We start from the raw sequence: 24,870 nt of genomic DNA on the forward strand, positions 1-24,870 counted from the left end.
ACAATATACGATACATTGTAACAATTAATTTCATTTTGTTTTAATCTTTACCTGCATGGTGACTTCTAATAAAGTATTTTTCCCAATTTTGACAGTACTTTGTAAATAAATAGATGTCTTGTTTTAAAAAATGGTTTATTATATCAAAAGCGATGAAAAACATTGAATTTTGCGGGATAGTTCGTGTCCGCTCTACTGGAACGAAACTCCAACGATTGATTGGCAATTCAGCGCGATAAATTCCGTTCTATGAGGCTTATCAAGAATGTAATTAAAAACTTTTTTCCCTGGGAAAAAAACGAACTTGATTGCACAAAATATCTATAACTCCCCGCAAAGTCGACTGAATACAGATAATTATATCATGCATATATATGCTGAAATAGTAGAATAATCTAAGAAAATAAATCGTTCTAAATATAATTCCTTTTTATTTGCAATCGCCGATAATTTTCCCAGTATGCAGTATTTACATGTAGTAGTACAAAGGTTAAATTATGTCGAAGCAAGTCTGATGCGGGCCTGGTGTATTAAAATCGGGATCGACATTCTCAGATCTTGTTGAAAAAAATGTAAACAATATGGCGCTCAGTTCAAAAAGAGATGTGAAACAGAAAAACTTGATATCATCATTTAGAGAACGATTAGATGTAATGTACATGTATAAAAATGATAGGAAATAATTAAGAAATTGAAGTAAAACATATGTAATTAATTTGAATAGTCTAATGTACTGGAGAGATCGCAGGCCTCTGAATCTTTATCTATAAACATTTAAATATGTAGCAAGAGGGATATGTATACCCTATCTATATATAAATACATCATGCAAGTGTATTTTATATTTAGGTAGGATACACATATCCCTATTGCTATACAGTTGACGGTTTATTGATACATGTAGTAATTTAGAGGCCTGTTGAGAGATCCAAAACTTTTCAGAAAGCACAAGTGCTTCTTCTTATTCTTAGACCACCCTTATATTAAAAGTATTTTATAGTAAAGGTCAAAGGGAATCTTCAGAAACCTGCAATCGGTTTTTAATTAAGAGAAGCAAGACTGACCTTGGGTTTCCAACGATGGTCAAAAAAAGATCGAGACAAGCCCCTGTGGCAAAAAGTGAACAAAGGTTTACCTTCTTTGGGGATCATTCCAGATGTAACAAGGGTTCTCATTGTGTGCTAACTGTGACATGGCTGATATAGGTCTTCTGCAACAAAACCTTCTGTTGTGTTAATTTTTTTCTCTTTAAGTCTTGGCAGCCCAAATCTTAGTGAGATTCTTCAAGACAAAACATGTTTGTCTATGTCTATTCTGGAGAGAAAAATGTTTTGGCATAGTTTCAACAAATCTCACCTATGTTAGGTTAATTAGCCCCATCTACTGTGAGACAATCAAAATAAAAAATGCAAACAAATGTTTTTATTTGAAATGGCAAAGTTTCTAAAAAACAGAAAACGTAGGAAAAAATACAAAAGCTACCATGAGAAGCAGATGACACTTTAGTGATATACTCTGTATCTTATCAAAAAGTTAAACTTATGCTTGATCCAGGTCGGCTTTCATTTTGTGTCTTAATGTATTACCAATTTTATCATCTTTGAAACAGCAGTATATCATACTTAGTACAGTAAATATTAATGCTTATATGTTCCTGAAATTTTTCTTCAGAAACTAGGATGCCCTTACACAGAGGGAGTAGACGATTCATGGATCATAGAAATGATCTACAAGCCAGGAGAACCGAGGATTAAATTGCTTCAGTGGCTCTTTTCAAAGTGAGTGACCAAAGTTTCACAATATCGTCAATAAATTCATTATATGAGCAAGCTATCAATCAAATGTGCTTGGATCGGTTGAATTAACTTTTCTGTTAATCTATTTAATATCAAAGCTATCTATATGGTTGTTTGAAATGTATTGACTATTATTTTATTAGGGGGGATCCTTAAACCAAATTCATTTATATGATAGAATGTTTTACATTAAAAATAAATACAGCATTATTTGAACCACATTGCACAAGTTTACTAATATTACTCTATTTTTCTTGCAAAAGTGACCAGACATTTGAGACAACAATAAACTTTTTTTAGTACCCTTACATTCATCTAAAAATAGCCCAGCTAGTTGTTTTGTCAATGTCTTGATTGATTGAATTTATTAGTTCTTTTCTAAATTTTCATATCCGAGTCATCTACCAAAATTTTTTTTCTTCCCTTGTCCAGAACCTGCTATTTGTCTGTTCCAAACTCAAAATTAAGTCATTTTTAATGAACCCAGTAAATTTCAATGCCTGCATGCAGTGCTTTCATGATTTTTTATGGCCATAGTCCCCAAAATTGGAAGGAAATCTGTTATTTATTATTTAAATTTTTCTTGTTTAACAGGTTTGACTCAAAACTTCATGAATACATTGAACCAAGGTTTGCAACTGCAGAATCCAAACTAGACTCCAGAGTTCAAAGTAATTAATTTGTGTTTTGCATTTCCAAAGACAATAACATAACATAATTGATAAGTAGCATCATAAGTTTACATAGAATATTGGACCTGTTCCACCATATGGTAAGGACAAAATAACAGGATATTTTCAAAATTTGGCTTTAGAAAAAGAATATTGTGAAAGCATACATAATAAAATAATAATGTTGTTACCCTGAAATCTTCTGAAGTTTTGATCTTTTGAAGTGAGCAAAGTACTTCTCTTTAAGGAGATTGGATTAAACCCCTCTACAATAAGGTTCAGTGATAGCTAAAGCAATATGCTTTCTTGAACAATAATTTTCTACCTTTCTGAGATGTTCAGCATGATTCATTACTTGTTCAAAAATTAAAGGTCTGCTACACAAGGGGATTAATTAATTACAAGTATGTATTTTATTGCATTGTACATTTTTAACATTTGAATTCATCAAAAGCAATGAATGCATATTTCTCAACATTCAACATACTGATTTACATTGACAGGGTTGTTGTTTGTGACATCCACGCTTGGTCTGTGTAGATACGATGATGTCGATCTGATTAGGGTAAGCTTGTTCACGTTTGTAATCATTGTTTTAGAAATTTTCTTTAATGAGGCATAGCATCCTGTGTTCAATTGAGAAATTTTATTTTTTACATTTGGGGGGGGGGGGGGGGGGGGGGGGCTTTTCCAAGGAGGGAAATAGAAAGGTTAAAGAGTGGTTTGCATGCCATGTGGTGACAAGATTGTTGTCATGATCATCACAGAATTTACTTGCTCAGGAAAAATAATTAGCTTTCAGTACTTTTATATAAAAATACTGTTTTGACTTACACAGGGGGTCACTGGGGGCAGTAGGCAGGACGCCTTCATGGACAAGCTGATTGACCTTGTATGTATCAAGGATGCGGCCGATGACCCTGACAACAAGGCCATGAGAAACCCCGGTGTAATCAGGTAGTACATGTATAGGCAATGGAAACAGCAATAGCATAGATAATGCTCCTCTTGTTTATTATATAGATGTATACTGTGAAGTCATTGAATTTCGTGAGGGCCATTTTTCGCGGATTGTGGTTTTTTTGCTTAATCATGGGTATGTAATTTTGTGGATGTGTCAGTTTTCTGTTTCAGTAAGAAAGATAACTCTTTCTAAGTTTGTTTTCTTTGAGGATGTAAATTCGTGGGGGAGGGCTACCCAAAAATACCACGAAGATTGAGCCACCATGAATTCTAATGATTTCACAGTATGTGTTTGTAAGGGGGGGGGGGGGTTAGAGAGGGGAGTAATGTTAACTTTTTATATTCATTTGTTATGTATTCATTTGTTACCTTTAGTTATTTACATACTAGGCATTATTCATCACTATCTATTCAGAGAGAGAGAGAGAGAGAGAGAGACTAAAAACTACTTATAAAGTCTGACATCCTTATGATTGTTTTTCACTTCACCCTTTAGATACATGTAGTTTTACTTTGAAAATTTGTAAGGATGCTTTGAAAAATTTGTTAGGACATTCTGGAATTAATTGATATTTCTTGTAGAAACTGCAAGTATACATGTATGTTTCTGAAAAATCATTTCAACATGTTATGTATTGTATGTTTCCAATCAATTGATTATCACACAATGACTTTTTTCACTATTTCATTTTATGTTTTCAAGCAAGTTTATATGATTTAAATGGGGAACTGTTTTATGTAGTTAGTTTCATGTACCAACCTTTAAAGCAATTAAGTATTATTATAGAGACAATATGGAGCATTTGTTTCCTTGCACTGATCTTTTACAGTGAGTCCATGGCCTTAGAGGACCAGTTTCACCATGATTCACATTTGATGAGGTCGCTACTACATCAAGAGAAGGTAGACTCTGTTCTGAATCCCCGCCTTTCCCTCCTCCCCCCAGACTTACAGAGGCAGTACGAAGTAGCCATGGTTGAACGAGGGGTGGATAAAGACAGGTAATGTAATTTGGCCTGGAGTTGACACAATATTATTCCTTTAAGCATTCAAGTAAATACCATAAGTTCTAACCTAAGATTTTTGGTTTGAAATGAATAGGGCTATCCTTTTAGATCATTTACATTGAAAGTTTGTACAATATTGAAATAGTTATTGTAATACACTAAACCAGGATTTTAGTATGATCATTCATTAATGATCAAAGAAAACTGAACAGACATAGCAAGGCCACATGTTTTTAGTATTAATGGTAATGATAAAAAACACCTATTGACTAATTTTCCTTCATGATCTCAGCCTATGGGCCTTATTCACTGTCTCCAATTTAAATCAATTTTAAAATATCAGTGTCTCGAATGTTACAAAATCAAATTGGAAATAACAATTTTTTAAAAAATTTTATACTTATTATCGAGTGCTGTTTTATAACCAGTTACTGTTACCATCATTTCAACTTAGTTACAGTTTTACCGATTGAAATTTCTACCTCTCTGAATTTATATTCAGTTTAGAAAATTTTACAAATACCGGTACTTGGTTACTTCTTTTACTAGTCTGTACTTATGGATTTGTTTTCATTTATAAAATGTACATGTGTGTAATCAATCAAAGGAATGTGTGAAAATGCTTTTGTTAATAAATACTATTATTACATTTAAATATTTATTAAGTTTTTTCTTTTGTTTAGGCCTCCAAAGCAAGATTTGCATAGTTTAATGGAGTTGGCTGAGAAACTTTCACAAGACCTTCAAAGACAACAGGAAATTTTGAGAGAAGTCAACAAAAGTGTAAGCTTCTCAGTGCATATTACTTTATTTATCCCCATGCACCCCCAATATAACAAATTTAATTGTCATTGCTTTGAGAAGGGAGATAGCTATGAAAGATGATCTGCTGATTTTCATACCAGGTAACCTGCTGCTTTCTTTTTAAATACTTTGAATTTTTTTTTTAAAGAACTTGTTTTATGCTATTTTAACCTTTTGGAAAACGAGGGCTCTCTATTAACCTAATGGGTATTCCACCCTTCTTCCTTAAAGTGAAATTAATTACATGTTTCTGTAAATATTATTGATCTGCATGATTTAATATTAAAAAAAAATAAATCTGGTTTCACACATGAATTTAGTACCAAACAGCATTGCAACCTATCAATTTTACCCATGAAATAATTGATCAATTTTGTAGTTAACTTATTGTGATTTTGTATAATTTAAGTTCAATCTTCTCCGACATTGAAATATCATTTCTTTAACTCTTAGCATAATTTTTCATTGCAGTTCACATATGAGACACCTGATTCATCTCGAGGCGAGATTGCAAGCAAGACAATGAGTCTGGTGCTCTCTGAGTTATCTCAGCTTGTGGTTGGGTTTACGTATTGCTACGAGAATGAGATGAGTCACTGGTGCAACAAGACCCCTCCCATTCTGAACGAGTTGGGTCCCGCCTTCAAGAGAGTGTACAATCTACTTCAAACTTTTATCAAGGTAAATGACGTTAAATTTATTGAAAAATTGCAGTGTAAAAACACCAAAATTGAACTGATTTGAAAAAAAATTGTTAAGTTAATCATCTCCCAACCATAATTTTGGCGCATAAGGCTGGTGCATACACATTTCTCTTGTGGGATTTAGCTGACCATTGCCAGTTATTCCCTAAGGACAGAACACATTAAGTGACCAAAGTGGGGCTCAAACCAGCAACCTTTGGATTACTGGCCTTAATTACACAAAACATGATATCTATTACAGCCGAGCCAAGTGCTCCAAACTAAAAAAGTTTATGAGAATTTAAAAATAAAACAAGGAAAAACAATTTCATATTCAAATATATTTTGTCTTCAAATGCAGACCATGTACATGTATAAGGATATTCTGTTTAAATGTGTTTTATTCACACAAAGCCATAATTCGGGCCAAAATAAAAGTAGTGTTTGTTTGGAAGTGTCTCCCACCTCATTAAAATACCCCCCGCTGATAAAAAAAAATTCCCTCCCTCCCTCCTGGGTCTAGAAAATTCCAAACAAACATTTTAAGGATATGGCCTTATCAAATGGCCAAAATTTTAAGTGAATGTATTGAAGAGGAACAATATCCTTCATATGATGCATCCTGTTTCATTGTCATTTGATCACCTTGAGATAATGTCATGTGGTTTTTAGATAAGTATAAGGTCAAAGAACTTGTTATGTATTGACAAATTTTGAACATATACCTTTAATATGCATTCACTTTAAGGATCCACCTTTTAGATTTAATGGCAGATTATATTGAAATACTGTAGAAGCACATATTTTCATTTGTGTCAAAATTTTCGTTGTTTTTAAACCAAATAAAATTTTGTTGGAATTTTATTTCCTCATATCGCAATCTCTAAAATTTATCTCGTATAAACTCTGTATTTATTAATCTTTGGGTTAGAAATCCGTCATGGATTTAATTTCGCTGACCGTTATGCCAACGAAAATATTGAAATTAAATCCTCAATGAATATTTCTGCTTCTACAGTACATTTTAACCATGATAACAAAATACAAATGGTATTTAGATACTAAATTAATTTGCAGAGGGTCATTCTTTGTTTACAGATAATGATGTGGATTTGAAGTCTTTTGGGGGGGGTACTGTCCACAACAATATTTTGTAATCTCAAATGAAGGCGTCCAAGAAGCGTAGTGGAAAATGCACTCACTTCTCACCGCTGCGACCCAAGTTAGATCCCCATGATCGACAGTGGTTGTATGTGATAGGGTATGACGGAGCTTGCTAAGACACGTGGGTTCTCTCCGGTACTTCAGCTTCTTCCCACAACAATGACCCCCTCACGCTAACATCCGTGCCAAAGAGAGATATTAATATAAATTGTAGAACTTGTTTATCAATCGTTGTAAAATAAATAAAGTTCAGGTTTTTTTTTTCTCAAATGAAGTGTTTGAATATTGATGATTATACTCCTTACATTTGTAGCTGTTGACAGATTTTGAGTCCATTAGGGAATCCTACACACACTTGAGCAGGGACACCAAGCAAAAAATAAAGGAATCTACCTCAGTGAAGAAATCTAGTCTGGGTATGTCAACTTTTATTTTTTCAAGTCATCCCCTGAAGTTTTACGTATGCAGCTGTGTGTTTACTTCTCAAAGTTTTTAACTGCGTTTTCCAATGGAAAAATCTGGTTATTAAAATGCCAGCCAGGCGGGCGGGTGGGCGGCTGCCAAAAGGGTACCCTCATTGTACGGAAAACTCCTACAGTTTTCAAAATAGGAAGTTGTTCTTTTGCAGATCAATTGTACATATATCAGAAGTGTGCATATTGCTAGGATTTTGATAATTAATGAAAAAAATACCAGCTTTTGAACTTAATCATTTTTTAGCAAAATATTGCATATGGGTTACTCCATTTCATTGGATACGGTAGGTAGTGTGTTTCAATTCAGGGTTGACATGGATTATTGATAGTTCACATAAAAGAAAACGGTTTGCTGTCACATTAACAGCTTTTCACTTGTTTATTTTATTTCAACAATGGTTTCATCCAATTCCCAGAAGGATTTTTTTTAAAGATGACACGTCCATCTTTACAACGTCAAGGCTTTGTGATTATGTTACACCAACTCGACAATTGTGTGAAGTTCCGTATTCACAAAGCCTTGACGTTGTGAAGATGACACAAGTCAAGTTTCCCAAATTTGAGTTTTTACTATTTCATTTTGAAGGATTTTATTTATATTGATCCAATAGATTTGCTTATTTGAAGTGTAATGCTATTTCACAAATTCAACACAACCCTGTAGGCTATATTTAAAATTAGTTTTCAATTGTCTCCTCAAGATTTAAAGAGTGTTTTCTTTCCTTCTTAGTTTCCACTTTCCTGTTGCTATTGTTTTCACAAAATCTTAGAAATCTATAATTTTAGAATGACTTCTCACCCATTATAATTGTCAATTTGTCAGACAAACCCATACAGCACTTTCCACTCAACATATCAGCTAAAGAAAACTCAATTTAATGACTTCAGACTCCAAGTTAAAGTTAACATATTAACACCAGTTTTATTAACTATCTTAAGACGACTGGTACATGTACTTTCAATTTTATTTTATATCCACTAGTAAGTCACAGTTTTGCAACTGATTGCTGTAGAGATATTATTATGCCCCCCCCCCCCCCCCTGATGATATTGCTTTGCTGCTCTCAGTCTGTCGGTCCACCAACAGTTTCTGTTCATTTTTTTGCGCAGAGGTTGCACATACTGAAATGAAATTTGGTATCGGTATACAGTTTTAACGAAAGAATATCCAAGTCAAATTCGATTTTGGGTACTATCAAGAAATTTTTGACAGTCATGAACAGTGGACTTTCGAAAATTCCAATTTTTTTGCAGTTTCCATTCATATTCTTTGCAAAGGTCTAGATGGGATGGGGACATAAGTGTTTCACAAACATCTCGTTTGTTTTAGTCGTCAGGTTCCAAGATTTTAATGTTGTTTTTATTACTGGATCAAGGAACTACAGAATCATAAATTTTGATAATTAGCCATTTTGGCTAATGTTGTTTTCTAATCAGTTTCTTAAAACAATAGAGAAAAAAAACCCCATAGATATTTTAAAAGGAATAAGTCTGAAAATTAGTCAGGAAAACACCTTCTCAACACATATTAGTTATGCATCTACTTTCTCCTGCCAATACAATAATCTATTTTAAAGCAGGATACTGGGAAAACCATTATCTTTAAATTATCTCTGGATTGTAACTGCACAATAATGATTTCTTTTCAATTGACAATCTCTGTGCACCATGCATGAACAATATAGATACACTTTGACACCAGCCCTCATGATTGAAATTATCTAAATCACATCTTGAATTTTTGTTATACTCCGGTACTCCCTATGAACAAATCAAACCACAAGAAAAAGGTCACTTTTTATTGCATTTTATTCATTTTCATCAAGCATTCCATGAATTCAGTTTCCTCAATCTCCGACTACCTACCTTGTGACCTGAAATAAATCAGTCAAGCAAATTTTTAAAAATATGAAAATTTAAATAATTTTTCTCATTTTATCTGTTTTGAAATAGGGGCAGTGGGACAAGCGATGCTGGAAAGTTTCCAGGAATGCGTGAGCGTGCTTGATGAATCGGTTCATCGCAGGGCAGCGAATTCCAGCCATTCTGTCCTCGAGGTGTCCAGACTTGCTAAGTGACAGCGTTAGCCATTATGTTGTCAGCTTGTAGTTTGAAGTTGAAATGGGGGAAGAGTCCAGGAGCTTGGGATTTTCATCCAGATCAGCCTTTGAAGTGTGGGGCTTTAAAATGAGAGGGTACTTTGTTTAGCCTCATACACCAGTAAATGACACAAGACATTTGGTTGTTATCAATACAGCATAATAAAGTTGTGATTTTAAGCCAAGAAACACCAACAGATTATTTGATAAACCTGATGAATATTATGAAGTATTATGATCATTGATAAAATATAACAAAGTCTTGATGAATCATGTTGTTTCTTGAAAATTTCCACTGTATAAATCGAGACACTACCAGTGCATATGTAGAAAAAGCTATTTATAGACGCATTCATGATCGACTTTCATGACTGATTATGGTAATCTGTTTAACCAATGGCAAGATAACTTCCTTGTACACCCCAAATATGCTTATCAGTTATTCAACCTTGAATAGTTACTAGTATGTCAAATCTCTCTACCTATTCATGTACAGGATAGATACTTCGGATAAAATTGCACATTTTTAACAGCCACACACATTAAATCAAGTAGTTACTGCAAGATCTGGCAGAAGTCATTTTAATAATCTCCAACTTTGAATGTACCGAGATATCATTATCTAGTTTTGCACACAGCAATATCCATGCTGTGGATATACTTGCACAGATAAATTGATGAATATGATCAATGATAAAAGCGATTATCATAGTGAATGGCTGACATGGTCTACAAAGCAGAGCAAGTCCTAAAACTTACAAGTGAAGGGACCCTACACAAGTCTCAAATACCAATTCCCTTTAAAGGTTTGACAGACTCTACATGTAGTATGATTGACACAGTATTAATTGCAGAGGTCCCTATACTTGCAAGTTTCAGGACCATGCCCGTACTAGTATAAAGCAAGACCATTTACCTTTCATATTCTGAAGGATTGTACTGCACCCTTCAGGGGGCCCCTAATTGGCCACCTTTGTACAGTGTTTTTCTTAGCTGGATAGCTTGTCATCTGACTGAAAAATAAAAACTTGTAGGCATTAGAAGGGAATACACGAAAGTACATGGTTAAAATGGTTTTTAATATATATCAGATTTTGTAAAAAGGTACATCATTCCGACTAAAACAATGGTTTTGTTTTAAAAATGTAAAATGTTACAATTCTTATTCAGTTCGGTGAATGTTAATTGTCATAATTTAACCCGCTATAGACAGTTCTTAAGTAAATGACATTAAATGTTTAGCTACAAGATACAGCAATTAATTTTCTTTTCAATTGTTCATTTTCTCTTTGCAAACTCAGATTTTCCTTTTTTAGTTGACTTATCACTCCCTTTGTTCTATGGCGTCTGCTCCTGACTCCTGTGAATTTAATAATGTCGGGGGATTTCTCCAACTCTTTTTCCAATAGTTCTGCTTTGGATTCCATTGCACAAATGGAAGAAATCAATTCGGATTTGCTTAGACGCGATATTTCATCACACTGAATAGAATGGTATGCTTCTTCGAAGTCTTTCTCCATAAAAGCCTTCGTATCCTGATCAGCACTATTTATAGAATCGTTGATATCATCCATCTGGAATAACAATGAATCGTCTGCTATCTCTGGCGCAGGTGGAACAACAATGGACGTATCAGAGTCGTCGGAATACTGCAGCCGCTGGCCCCAAGGGTCGGGGGATTCAAAACCAAGATACTCGCAGCTATACGTACAGTGATCGTCCATCAGAAACTGGGTAGAATTATGTGGGGCTTTTGGACTGTATTTGGGTCTCAATACAGCTTGGCGCTTTTTCACGCCCCCGCGATTTCTCCGCATGCGGATCTTCTTTAATGGAGAAACACCCTCATCCGAGTCGCCATCATAAGCTTGATAGGGTGATAATCGTTCGCACTTTAAACAGTTTTCAAGATCACCGTTGGAATCACTAACCTCAATAGAGTCACGAACATTCCTATTCTTCTTCTTGCCCCGCCTTGTCTTTTTCCATCGAACGAAATTTACTTCTTCTAGAAAATCCATCCTTTCTTTCTGTGAATATTTCTCGTTCATTAATTTTTGGTTGTTGTTCTGTAGATGAATCGTGTTCAGTTCCATAAGCATTTCAGAAATGTACAAATTTGTTTTCTGTGGTATACAATACGTCCTACTCAAACCACGAGTTACTAGGAAATACGTTGCACGACCGTTGCCAACTCTTTTTATGGATTCAGCCCACGTGACTAAATCGTCGTAAAAACGAATATCACGTCACAGCATGAAATACCTTCGTTGATCATCGTCAGTAAAACGTTTTCAACCCTCGATCCCGATCTAAATTATACTCCGAAAGAAGGTATTTTGATTAACACATAAATGATTTATTTTGTAGCTGCTATATTATGAGATCGTTTCAGTACAATACAATCATGTGCGATCTTTAAATTTATTTCTGTAGTTCATTTTTTCGTTAGTTCGACGAATCGCAATGATGAACCAGAGACATAAATAACTGCTATTTATGTCTCTGGTTGAACTTGCAACATAATCGAAATACTCCAATTCAAAGGTTAACTATATAGTAGTAGTTTACGTAAACATAAAATTATCACATTCATACACAAAACCCCAGATACTGGGTAATTCGTGGAAAGGATCAGAGTAGAAATTGTTTGTACATTTGGTTTTGGTCTGCATATGTTCGGGTGGGACAGTTATAGTTACAAATTGATATTTGTATGTGCCTATCCAAGAAAAACAGTTATTACCAAAAAGTAAGAAGGAGAAGTTTGACCCCCCCCCCCCCAACTCACTCATTTTCTTAATGGTTGAGTAACGCGACTACCTTAATATGCAATGATAAATGATGTGGACTAAAGTAGTCCCAAACCCCCACTCCCCACCCCCTTAAACTATCGCTAAAGAACAATCAAAATTAATGTTAATATGTAAGAAGATCAAATAAAGAACACAAATTTATCTTAACATTATCCATAGAATAAATCAATTAAAAACGAAAAAGAAAAATAACTTGGAAAAACACCTGTATAAAAAAAGCACATATAGGCCTAGAACGTCATGCTAATGTGAAAATATGCAACAGACTGACAGTGGATGCACGCTTTTAATATTTTTATTTACATTTTGCATGTCACCATTAAACAGTCTGCCATCTCTGAAATTTTCATTAAAAATTCGTTAATTTTAGGAATATATTAATAGAGGTATAAATGACTTAAGAAATATTTTTTTTATATTTTTAGGATTTAAATTAAAGATATAGAGCAAAGGAAATTTATATTTGCGTTTGCATGTTTCAAAAATAGAACGAAATGTGTTAAACACGCGTACGCTCGTCTAGGAAACGTTGGAGTGCGAATGGACACGAAAAGCGTGACATCTAAGACGGTACAAAATGCTGACTAAGGCCTTTTTTGAAGCACGATCATAAATTCAATCTGAATGAACATATGTGGGATAGGTACAAATTAAGGCACCTATAGCTGACGTTATACATTTTTGTCATAATAAAAAAAATTAACATAAATACCACAACCTACTGTGAAATTATACGGAAGAGGTTAATTTTTTTTTAATTATGCATGTATATATATGAGAAAAATATATATTATCAAAGTTAGCTGTACCTGTGCATGGATCCGGCGGTGTTAATGATCGATTAATTCTAATACAATTTGATCATTGAATTGAACGTCAATAACGTTGTAGGATACCCATGCATCGATTAATCAGTGTTTTATTTGGCATGCATAATTTATTTTTTATTATCATCACAACATTTTTACAATCAATGTTATCAAAATAATGATACTTTGTCGGATCGACGATGTTGACAATGTATTACATTTCTCAATATGAAATTTAATAAATTCTTTTTTATACGTATACAAAATCATCTTTCCAGGCCAGCTGCAATTCAAGATTTCTCGAGTTTCTGATCGATCCGCACGAGGTGTGCAGATCAGAAATCCTTGACTTGGGAAGATGATATTAACTATATTTAAGAGCTCATGCAAACTCTTTACTCAGTCTCGTAAAGTAAAAGGGGATCGAGAGGGTCTAATGGGGTGGGGGTAATTATCGCTTTATATATATGAACTGTTCATACAATTTAATATACTATAATATTTATACCTAATTCGCGGGACCCCTCGATCTCTGACCTGCAAGCTGATCTTGATCCAACCCCCCAACCCCTACAAACGAAACAACTTTTTTTTTTAAATATTTGCTGCTAGTTTATTCAAAAATTTACTTCAATTACGAAAATTGAAATTTACGTGAATAATATTAATTAAGATTAAATATTTCAACGTTTCAGTATTCCCATTTGTTTAAAAAAGAACGAGCAATACGATCATGTATCTTCGCAAAACCTTCAAGATCCTGAACAGCCCAGCAATCGGAATGTTGATTCCTTTCTGGTAAAAGCTAATAGACATCAAGTGTCAATTACGAATTAACACGCCTGCTAATCAGTGCATATTGTATCGCTGCATGGGCGATGACTCTTCTATATATAGATGTCGATAGCCAATCTCCCGCTGTTTCAGAACTTCTGCCTAGCTTTTCCACTCCATCCAGGTGGTCTGCTATATAATTAATTCCGATTTATGATTGAGTTAGAATCGCTACTGAATGGGAAAGTTCAGGGAGAAAGTATCATGACCTAAACCTGTTTAATATAGATATAAAATCAAGGTACTCTAAAATATGACTAGATTAAATAATTCACATTAAGTCACCTCCCAAAATAGAATTCAATTCCATGTTTGACTTTACTTATAATGTACACATATATAAGACAGTGTATATAACACAGATGATGTATATTTTTTGTTGAAAAAAAAAAAAACCTAACAAGGACGATAGCGCCATATTTTGATCGGGCTCGAATTCTTTTAAAAGCACGTGATAAACACAGATTTTTGTCTTATTTCTTTTTTAAATTTCTTGATAGATAAGGATAGCATTAATACTTTTATCTAAGACTAAACTATCAAAATAAATTCAGTCTTAATCTTGAGAGAGAAAAAATATCATTTCTATAAAAAGACCGTTCTAAAAATAGCTCGGAGTGATTGCCCTTGTGCAACACACAACAGCCACGACTTTTGGGATTGACCATGCGGATGGAGTTTTCTTGTGATAATAACAATTTAACGAAAATTTATTTACCAGATTTTCATATACGAAGGCATTCGTGTTTAAGAAACTTTAAAAGATACAAAAGTATAGGACAATTAAAATAATAATGCCGAAGAAAAACAAGAAAGGTAGGTACAATCTCGCGCCATGACATGTACGAATCACATGTGCGTGTTTTGGGGAGACGCAGTTACAAGCCTTGGCTTTAAAACGACAGTTATTGTTTAACAGATTGAAGATCATTGTTATTAATTAGTTTTGAAAGTTAATTTCAATGATCTACTCATAAGAACTCCCCAAAAGATCGGTTTACGTGTATTTCAATCGTGTAGGGGTCCTTGACACGTTATGAGAAGCGATTCCTAAGTGCGGAATTCCCAATAGTTGATTAACCATGGATATTGGAGTAAAAGCGATCTAATAGGAAGAGTTTCTATTAAAAGATATATACATATTGCAATAGTTCATAATCGTAAACAGTGAAATAAATGTTAAACACTTCCCGTAAGATTCTCTTTTTTTCACCATATGGTTGATCTTTACTCAGATCGATCTGGAAAAATCTATTGGCAATTAACTCTAATGAGATTATATGAATTGATATATAAACATGTATTACACCCCCTCTTCAATACAAAACTTTTAGAGAACCCTGGAAGATAGAGTCCTTAGTGAATGGGGGTAGGGGCCTACAGGGGTGGGATAGGGTGCTTGACTGAGTAAAAACTCGAGTTCAGTTGGAGGTTATGGTTGGATATAATATTACATTGAGAAATGAGTTATTGATTTCAGTTTGCTCATACATTGGTTCCATGGTGAACCATAAATTCCAGCATACTTGCCATTTTGATAATATCATCATGTTCATACTCATTCCAAATTAATTAATATCAAGATACACCAATGTAGGAAGAAGGAAGATTTTGTGTTAACCATAATAAAGACTAAAAATTCAGACATTGAATTTTTGAAAGTCTCATAAACTGTAAAATAAAAAAGATAAAGAAAAGTTGAGCAAAAGACTTAAGTGACATGTTGCAAGCCTAATAAGAATAGTACTGTAAAATTGTAAATGTGTTTTAAAATTATTAAAATGAATTTTTTTTCCAACAGGGAAGGGGTTTAAACCGAAGGCGGGACTAGATTCCCTGCCAGGCAGTGATGATGACAGAGAGACAGCTGATAACTGGAGTACAGCTAGTGTTTTATCTGATGAGGGAGTGAGCAGCATCCCCTCAGAGGACGGTATGTACCTTAAAACCCCACCCCACCTATTACGTCCCCACCCCACCCATTACGTTCTCACCCCACCCCACCCATACCCTCATGACTGTATACTGTGGAATCATTTGTATTCGTGGGGGTCAATGTTCGTGGGTACCCAAAATATTTCTGGTTTGTTGGGACTTAATTTTGTTGGTAGTGTAAATTGGGATAGTTTTAATTAAGATTGTGAAAAGGTTTGTGGGGATGTAAATTCCTGGGTATGGGTTACCCACGAAAGCCATGAAAATTGGTCCCCCCACGAACAATGATGATTCCACAATATTTCTTTTCTGTAAGTTAAAGAGCTTATAGAAGGTCTCCCTTTGTTTTCATTGAACCTTTGTGAATTATTGAAATTATGCAGATATACATGATATAAATTCTAATCTTAATTTTGGGACAGAATATTGAAAATTGGTCTAAAATTAAATGTTATATTTACACTACCGAGCATAAGATTTCAATTCAATCTCTCATGAATGGTACAATGTCCTTATAAGATTGTTTCAACCATTAGAGACATTTCAAAATTTTTAATTTTCTAAAAAGTCTCGAGAATGTTTTATTTGAAATAAAAAGCTAATATTTTTAAAATGAGGTGATTCTAACGGCTAGAAATTAACATTCTTGTTTAATCCATGGAATGAACAGGCCCTGATGAATCCTCTGCTCAAGAGAATTTTGAAGACAAGTTGAAAGACTGTATTGATGGGCTTACAGAGAAAAGGTATTGAATAATGAACAATGCCCATATATAAATTAATTGATTTTTACACGTATTCATTTAAATGATCAAATCATTACTCAAGTAGTATGATTTTATTAGCTTGTACCATAGTTAGTATCATACTTGCCAACTGACCCGATTTCGTCGGGTCACACCCGATTTTTCAACCCTTCACCCGATTATTTTTTATGACCCGGCGGGTCATGCTTTTCACCCGATTTTTGTCGAACAACCCGAAAATCTCCCGATTTCCGGATTGGGTTCGTAAATTACGTTGCGCGTGTGACTTCCAGTTATGAACCCAAGCTGAGCTTGGATTTACCTAACGCGTAAACAATGCCGATGGCTATAACAAACACATTAAGTGTAATTATTATCGTGAGTTGTTTTGACTAAGCGAAGGTTTAAATCATTAAGTGTGATGGCTTCCAATAAGAAAAGGTCTTCATCGGGGCCAGCGGAATCAAAACCAACAAAACGAAAACGATATTTTTGTACCTATCAATTTAACATATCTGGGAAAATGAATTCCCATAGGTAAAACAAAGTAATCGAGTGCAAAACGAGGCTTTTGCGTTCTATGTAACGCACATTTGAATATTGAATTTTGTGCCCAAAATGATCTGACTAAACATTCAAAAACGCTAAGTCGTCACTCATGTATAGAATGCTTTTTGATACACAAAAGTCTTCCAAGTCCCTTACAACTTTCATGCCATCATTTACAGAGTTCAAAAGCAAGGTTAATGTAGCAGAAACTCTTTTTGCATTTTTTTTTTACCTGAACACAACCTACCATTTTCTGTGTCAGATCACTTTACAAAATTCAAAATCAGCAACTGTTAGTTAAATTGCTTCTTTGCAATAAAGTATTACACTTAAGTTTTAACACATATTTCTATTGTATATACCTATGAAAGGCATGATAAAAATGTCGTGAATGTCGTTACGCGCTATGACCAGATTTTTTACTTTCCAAATCTGGTCATGACCAGATTTTCACATGTTGGAGGTTGGCAAGTATGGTTAGTATCTATAGGCAGTTAGTGATCTGATTTCATGATATATTTTTAACAGTGCTCAGAGCAGGAAGAATGCATTGGAAGGAGTGATGAAAGCCTTGTCCAAGAAATATCTACTGGATTTCCTAATGGACAGGTATCAACAATATTTTCTCAACCTTCCATTCATTTACTATATTGTACCATTAGCCATGAATGATAAAGTTAATAAAAAAAATGTCAATGTATCCTTGAAAGAAGAATGCTGTGTTTTCTTTGTATTTTGTTTAGAACATTTTGATATATTTGTGAAACTATATGTAGTACTAAACCCAATTTTAAAAGTGTAGTTTTCATCTGAGAAATTAAAAGGTTAAAGTATCCCTCAACTGAATCAAGAAATTATGAATATCTCATGCAAGATTGGCCTATTATAATTGATAGGAAAATGACCCTATCTGACTACTTGCTGAGGTGTCTGAAGAAAGGGAAGGGGGAGGAACAGGTGCTTGCTGCCAAGTGTCTGAGTCTGCTGTGTGTACAGATGGGGCTGGAGGCGGAGGACCTGTTCACCGAGATACAGCCCCACCTACTGACAGCCATGAACGACAACTCAGTGGCACTGAAGGCCAGGTCACAGGTGAGTGAGAGAGAGAGAGAGAGAGAGGAATGAATGACAACACTGTATGGATTTAGTAGATGTTGAGTTAAGTGTTTGGAGTATGGAGTTTGTTGGGGAAATTGAAAGACTGAGTATACTGACTGAAAGAAGCATGTAAAATATTGGAGTTTAAAACATTGATAGAAGTTTAAATAAGTAAAGAAAAGAGAGAGAGAGAGAGCTAATTTAGTTCATATAGAAGTTTTATTTAATAAAAAGATGATGAATCAATGTATTTTTGGTTTTGGCACTGATAGTTTTTATGTTGTAGTAAACATGAACAATTCATTGTATTTGATTTTTTTTTTTCAGTGTGCTATTGGCTTGGCTGTCTGCAATTTTGTATCCTGTTCAGATATTGATGTAAGTCAATTCTTATATATAGTCAAGTCAGTTAACCTTACAATATGCAGTGATTTTTCACATTATATTACACATAGATGTTTTTTTGTTTAACAAACAAAATTCTAATATTGAACTATATATTAATATATATTGAACACTGAACAATTAAAAAAAAATCTTAAATGAGACAAACTTGACGTTGAATGTTCTTTCAGGTTGTGATGAAAGTATTAGAGGCCCTGGAGGGAATCTTTAAGAGTTCCTACAGAAAGGGAGATAAATCCATCCCCTCCCACCCCCCTGAGACCACGCACCTTCACGCCACCGCCCTCGGTGGCTGGAGTCTACTGCTCTCTATAGCTCCCTCATTTCTAGTGACGAAGCTGTTAGAAAAGTAAGCAAGGCCAATTTACACTTAGAAAAATCAGCATTGATATTAAACTTGTCTTGAAATAATAACTTTTGAACAGTTGTGTATATCTTGAAAACCATATCTTTTTAATTTTCTTCACAATTGCAAATGAAATTTCAATATCTCTGCTCTTTTCTTTATAAACAATAGGCATCCAAAATCTCACTTAATATTTATACATGTACTTCAACATTTGGTACAAGTAAACACCTATCCAAATATTTGCTATTTACTGATTTTCGAAACTTCCTCTCTCTTTGTTGTATAATTTTCTATAATTCATACTTTGGGCCTTATTATCATTGAACTTGACTTGATTTTAGACTTCTGCCCCTTTCTTATTTCCTGAGTTTAGACATAAGCTATATCTATGAGTTCCTTATTATAGACATCAGGCCTTGTCTACTTACCTGTTTTTATACATATCTCTGTTCTTACCTGTTTTTATACATATCTCTGTTCTTACCTGTTTTTATACATATCTCTGTTCTTACCTGTATTTATACATATCTCTGTTCTTATCTTTTTTATACATATCTCTGTACTTACCTGGCTTTAAACATATCTCTGTATTCATCTGGTTTTAGATATGTCTGTGTACTTACCTGGCTTTAGACATATCACTTCACTTATCTGGTTATGAAAATACCTCTGAACTTACCTGATTTTAGAAATAATGCTAAACTTACTTGGTTTATACATATACCTATACTTACCTGGACTTAAACATGTCTATGTACTTCCCTGGCTTTAGACATATCTCTTTACTTACCTGGTTTAAGACATACCTCTGTATTTACCTGGTTTTAGACATGTCTATGTACTTAACTGGCTTTAGACATACCTCTGAACTTTTTGATTTTAGGCAAACATGTATCTTTAACTTTCCTGATTTTAGACATAACTCTAGACTTACATGTTTTAGGCATATCTCTGGATTTACCTGGTTTACACATTTATCAGTACTTACTTGATTTTAGGCAAACATATATCTTTAACTTTCCTGATTTTAGGCATCTTGAACACCTGCCCGACCTGCTACACAGTGCTGATGTAGAACTTAGAATAGAAGCTGGTGAAACTATTGCTCTTCTTTACGAGTTAGCCAGAGAAGAAGATGAGGTAATGAACACCATAGCATCAGGCCAACAATACATTGTGAAATATACAAAATTCCGACGTGGGTCTCAGATTGTATCTATTTGTGTTACAGTCACTGTTTTAGCATTGAAAGGACATGACATTTTCTTGTACAGGACTACGAAGGAAAAGATATTGACAGTCTTTGCGAGACTTTGAAGAAGCTGGCCACTGACTCCAACAAACACCGGGCCAAGAAAGACCGGCGTCAACAAAGATCCAGCTTCAGGGACGTCCTCCGGGCAGTAGAGGTCAGTTCTCTCCCTCTCTCTCTCTCTTTGTCTGTCTATCTCTTTGTGTATCTCTCTCTCTTTTTCTCTCATATCGCAGCTTATATAGCTTTGCGAGTTGAACTTAATCAATTATAACATTCTTATGTTGTATGGTAATCATTTTCTTTGATCTACTTTTGCAAATTGGAACATTTTTGGATCAAAAGGGAACATTTTATTTGTATTTAATACATCTGCTTGTCTTGGACATCTGACATGGGTATACTCATTGTTAAATTTTCCATGTTTTATTGAACAGGAGGGAGATGTACCAGAGCTGACCATTAAGTTTGGAACAGAGTCAGTCATCATTGACTCTTGGACAAGGAAGAAGCAGTATGATGCCTTCTGTGCCGTGCTTGGTTCAGGTGTCTACCAACATCTACAGGTAAAATGTGTGCTATAACTTTTTGGTTGGGCTATCTAAATGCTAAAACAGGTGTCTATCAACATCTACAGTTAAGTTTTGAACGACTCTCATAGGTAGTGTTACCTAAAAACTTAAACAGGTGTCTACCAACATCTACAGGTAAATTTGTGTACTAACAAAGTTACATACACAGGTAGGGAAACCTTTATCTGGCATTTACTGACATTTGTATGTACATATAAGATGGCCCTTTTTAGGTTTGTAGGGGTTCTTTATTCGAACAGGATTATAATAACTTTTCTACATTCATATTGTTGTGGAGAAAATTTGAAATAACTATCATTTTTTCATTCAAAATATGGATCAGTTGGATTGATTTTCATGTGTATCTTTTTTTATTCCATCAGAGCTAAAACTGTATTGCATCGATCTAATGTTGTTTCGTTTTGTAGGATAACTTTGTAGTACGAGAAGTGTTTGGACTAGGGGCACCCATACCTGTTGGAGCAAAACCAGCTCAGAAGATAACCAAATGGGAGCGGGTGAGTGAGAACAGGGCGGCTTTGTTATTTCATGTAGGGTCTTCAACCCTCAAACAGAAACTAAGATTTCTAAAAGGAAAAGAAAATCAAAATATTTTTAAATGCACACACTTTCAGCATAGTTTGCAAGGCAAAAATTGATAGAAATTTCGTCTTTTATTGTAATTTGATTAACTCCAAGGGAAATGTTATTTTTTAAGGCGTCGAGCTGATGCTCGGCAGCCTTCTAGCGATCGTCTGGATTGGCAATCGTCCAAAAATTCATGTTCAGCACCGCCTTTTTAATGCCGTAAAAAAAAGTTTCTTGAAGTATTAAACGTATTACAAGATTTATATTCCTTTTATTCAACTAAATTGTGTACAAAAAATCCAACTTTGCCTTCCTGGTTATTGACATCTGCTTGCATTAGTATAAATTTGCTTAATCAAGAAATGGTGGATGAATACAATAAGGTGCAATGTAAAAATTCACTAAAATATTATTTAAGTTTATCGCTTACATTTTGATTGAAGACCGTGCCCGATAGAAATAAAATTTGATATGTAAATTTATTTGTTATCGGGCATGGTCTCCAAAATAATTGTAAGCGATAAACTTATCTAGAGATATTGGTGCAATTAATAAATACGATAATGCTGAGCATTTTAGATAGCACCTGTTTTGGATTTGTTTGTAAACAACCATAGCATACATGTAGGTAATCTTGTTTCAAACGGGAATTGAAATAAATAAAAGTATGTTTTATTATTTTAATTAGGGACACACTGTTAATGTATTCAAATTATGAGCCTGTGAAAATTGTGCAAAGACATTTTAAAGCAGAAAGAAAATGATTTTTTTTGGAACTTTGAAATTTCTTCGATTTTTTGTAACCACGTTGAGTTATTGTATTATAAACGCATCACTACCTATTCTATAACGAAATTATTGTTTTTGAAACAGCAGAAACGTAATTCATTTCCTTTTTTATTCTAATATTATTTGATATACGACTATAAGCTAGTACAGTACAGAAATTCAAATTATTGATATCATTCTATATAAAAGAAAATGTCAGCTCGACGCCTTTGTGGCTGTTCCGGCCTTTGATTTTTTGTTTTGGGGGGGGGGGGGGGGGGTTGCAAGATTTGCAAAGGGGTATAACTCAATTTTTTTTTATCTAAAATTATTCTTTTTTTCAATGCTGTGATAAAATTAAACAGTGCAGCACCATTTGATCTAAAGTGATGGTGCCGGAGAGCTAAACAATTACTGTTTTTTGGCTTAAGTGATTTTATAATTGTTAATCCTTATAAATATTAAAGTTTGGAATGTAAAAACTCTTGGTAAATAATTTTTATGCTTTAATTTGTTCTCTCTAGACCCATTACAATGCTGCTGCTTTCAAAGCCTTAACCAAAGCCCGGTCTAAGCACCGCGATAAACGCTCCGTCATGATGAACGGGGACTAACAGGGCGACATTACTAGGTGACCTCCGCGTTCTGTGGATGACCTCTACAAGAAGGAAAAAACCTCCAGCTTCATAAACCTCTCTCAAGCTGTACTACTATTATCTGTGATTTTGTCATCAGTGATGTCACTGATGATGTCATCATCAATTTATGATGTAAAAGTGTTATGGTGTAAATTTGATTTTAATGTAAAATGTATATATTAGATGTGTGCTGTTTTTTTAATTTTAAATGTATGAACTGTGCTATTTTGTTTGATTTTTTTTTTTCATCTGCAAGTGTAGAACCTAGTATTTAAATTATTGATATCATTTTCATTGTTTATGGTTTAGCATTGGCTATGGGTATGACACCATATATTTTTTTCTTTGTTATACTATGATCTGAGTTATAGAATGTCCCAGGCAATTTTTTGTTCATTTGTTGATATTTTTCTGGTCCTCATGACATCTTTTTTTCCCTTGCTTTAGTAAAGTACATGTACACAAATGTACATTTAGGTGAAACACATGTTTATTTTTTTTTTTGTTTAATTTTTTTTTGGCCACAATTGTACTTGGATGAAAAAGTAATGCTAATGGTATCTTGACCTTGAATGCGAAAGGTCTTATTTGAACATTATTATTTGTTCGCAGTATAAGTACATATATTTTTGGGACAGAAATGGAACTATGTTCAAATCACCATTAAATATGATTTATTTTAGAAGTAAAAATGATTATAATGAAAATTAATAACCGATGCATCAGAAAAAGAAAGAAATATTGAAAACTGTCAAACAACTTGCATAATACTGATGTTAAAGAAAGTTTTTTTCAGACAGATAAACTGCCATCATTTGCGATGGTGTCACTTTGTTTGAGAGAATTACTTCGGAAAATGAAATCATTTTTGCGTGTGTTGTCTTCACTGCCATTCATACAATGTAAATTGACCCCCACCCCCATCTATATAGTTTTATTGATTCAATACTCAGGTGAAGAGTTTTGAAATAAAAATATTTTGTTTTATTTTGTAAATTAAGGTTAATTTTACTATTATCGTTGGTCTTATAAAATACAATATGGGAAATTTTCAAGGACAAAATTCAAGTTGTACCATGTCAGACAAAACAAAACCCAAAAAAAATTTGCGAGTGAAAAATAAAAATTACTGAGTCAAGGAAATACGTGTAAATGGTTGTTCCTTATTTTAAAAATATTATTCATGTATTTATGATTTTTTAAAAAAAATGATTGTACATTCAGTCCATAGTCATGTTTATCTATCTGTGAAAGCGGGTCATATTTGTCATTCTTATAGTTGCAATTCAGGCAAAAATAATTAAGTGACTTTAAAAGAATTAGAACACTCTTAAAACATTTTGGTTTAATAGATATCTGTTTGAATGTTGAACTCAATGTTTTTTTGACCGCCTTACAGTGAAAAATAAATACATACATTCTGAAGACATTATAGTGATTTTTTTTTTTTAATATGGAAGGGACTGTGAAAGAAGAACACTTGGGAGAAAGATAATTTTTGTTAATCTGTGATAGGCATGTGCATGTTTTCTAAAAAAAAAAAAAAGATAGATAGATAAAGTGTTGGATTTAAATCAGATTCATGGAGAAGTATAGCAGTAACCAGTTCAATTGGTCAATACTACGGTGACAAATGTACTAAAATATAAACTTATTCAATTGTATATTTGTTTTTGAATGGGAATAAAAAATTGTTTTTACATGAAAAAACTGCGTGTTACGTCGTGTATCTGCCCGTGTCGGATCGTGTTGCGCCATGTTCAGTTGCTTCGTGTTTTTTCTTCTTTTTTTTGAGGCCATAACAGAGGGAAAAAGATCCATGGTCGTGGCCATATTTAGACCATGTCG

The 24,870-nt window shown here is 33.9% G+C and overlaps 3 protein-coding genes across 3 annotated transcripts; 2 read left to right on the forward strand and 1 right to left on the reverse strand.

Moving 5' to 3' along the window:
- The first annotated feature begins 556 nt into the window (after window positions 1–556).
- Window positions 557–9,925, forward strand: LOC128159929 (HAUS augmin-like complex subunit 7). The gene is made up of 10 exons (XM_052823155.1): window positions 557–650; window positions 1,672–1,778; window positions 2,391–2,467; window positions 2,971–3,032; window positions 3,306–3,424; window positions 4,261–4,431; window positions 5,121–5,220; window positions 5,713–5,922; window positions 7,402–7,504; window positions 9,518–9,925. Exons 1-10 carry the CDS (start codon window positions 582–584, stop codon window positions 9,640–9,642), a joined length of 1,143 nt encoding a protein of 380 aa, XP_052679115.1. The 5' UTR covers window positions 557–581; the 3' UTR covers window positions 9,643–9,925.
- Window positions 9,356–11,853, reverse strand: LOC128159930 (protein HEXIM1-like). Its single transcript, XM_052823156.1, has 2 exons — window positions 10,580–11,853; window positions 9,356–9,744 (listed from the first exon to the last, which is right to left on the reverse strand). The coding sequence occupies exon 1, from the start codon at window positions 11,763–11,765 to the stop codon at window positions 10,902–10,904; it is 864 nt and encodes a 287-aa protein (XP_052679116.1). The 5' UTR covers window positions 11,766–11,853; the 3' UTR covers window positions 9,356–9,744; window positions 10,580–10,901.
- A 2,869-nt stretch (window positions 11,854–14,722) lies between these two features.
- LOC128159859 (interferon-related developmental regulator 2-like) lies at window positions 14,723–24,449 on the forward strand. The gene is made up of 12 exons (XM_052823077.1): window positions 14,723–14,938; window positions 15,924–16,055; window positions 16,728–16,803; window positions 17,881–17,961; window positions 18,249–18,444; window positions 18,778–18,828; window positions 19,026–19,204; window positions 20,236–20,344; window positions 20,479–20,613; window positions 20,894–21,022; window positions 21,457–21,546; window positions 22,909–24,449. The coding sequence occupies exons 1-12, from the start codon at window positions 14,917–14,919 to the stop codon at window positions 22,996–22,998; spliced, it is 1,290 nt and encodes a 429-aa protein (XP_052679037.1). The 5' UTR covers window positions 14,723–14,916; the 3' UTR covers window positions 22,999–24,449.
- The last annotated feature ends 421 nt before the right edge of the window (window positions 24,450–24,870 follow it).

Source organism: Crassostrea angulata, chromosome 8, assembly GCF_025612915.1.
Source record: "Crassostrea angulata isolate pt1a10 chromosome 8, ASM2561291v2, whole genome shotgun sequence".
Classification (NCBI taxonomy): Eukaryota; Metazoa; Mollusca; class Bivalvia; order Ostreida; family Ostreidae; genus Magallana; species Magallana angulata.

Excerpts from the sequence above, each read along its gene's own strand:
- LOC128159929 (XM_052823155.1), top strand. The coding sequence starts at position 582 with ATGGCGCTCAGTTCAAAAAGAGATGTGAAACAGAAAAACTTGATATCA. Across the intron at positions 2,468-2,970 it reads ACTAGACTCCAGAGTTCAAA|GGTTGTTGTTTGTGACATCC; the intron begins GTAATTAATTTG and ends TTACATTGACAG. Across the intron at positions 4,432-5,120 it reads CGAGGGGTGGATAAAGACAG|GCCTCCAAAGCAAGATTTGC; the intron begins GTAATGTAATTT and ends TCTTTTGTTTAG.
- LOC128159930 (XM_052823156.1), bottom strand. The coding sequence starts at position 11,765 with ATGCTTATGGAACTGAACACGATTCATCTACAGAACAACAACCAAAAA.
- LOC128159859 (XM_052823077.1), top strand. The coding sequence starts at position 14,917 with ATGCCGAAGAAAAACAAGAAAG. Across the intron at positions 14,939-15,923 it reads GCCGAAGAAAAACAAGAAAG|GGAAGGGGTTTAAACCGAAG; the intron begins GTAGGTACAATC and ends TTTTTCCAACAG. Across the intron at positions 17,962-18,248 it reads CTGGATTTCCTAATGGACAG|GAAAATGACCCTATCTGACT; the intron begins GTATCAACAATA and ends TATAATTGATAG.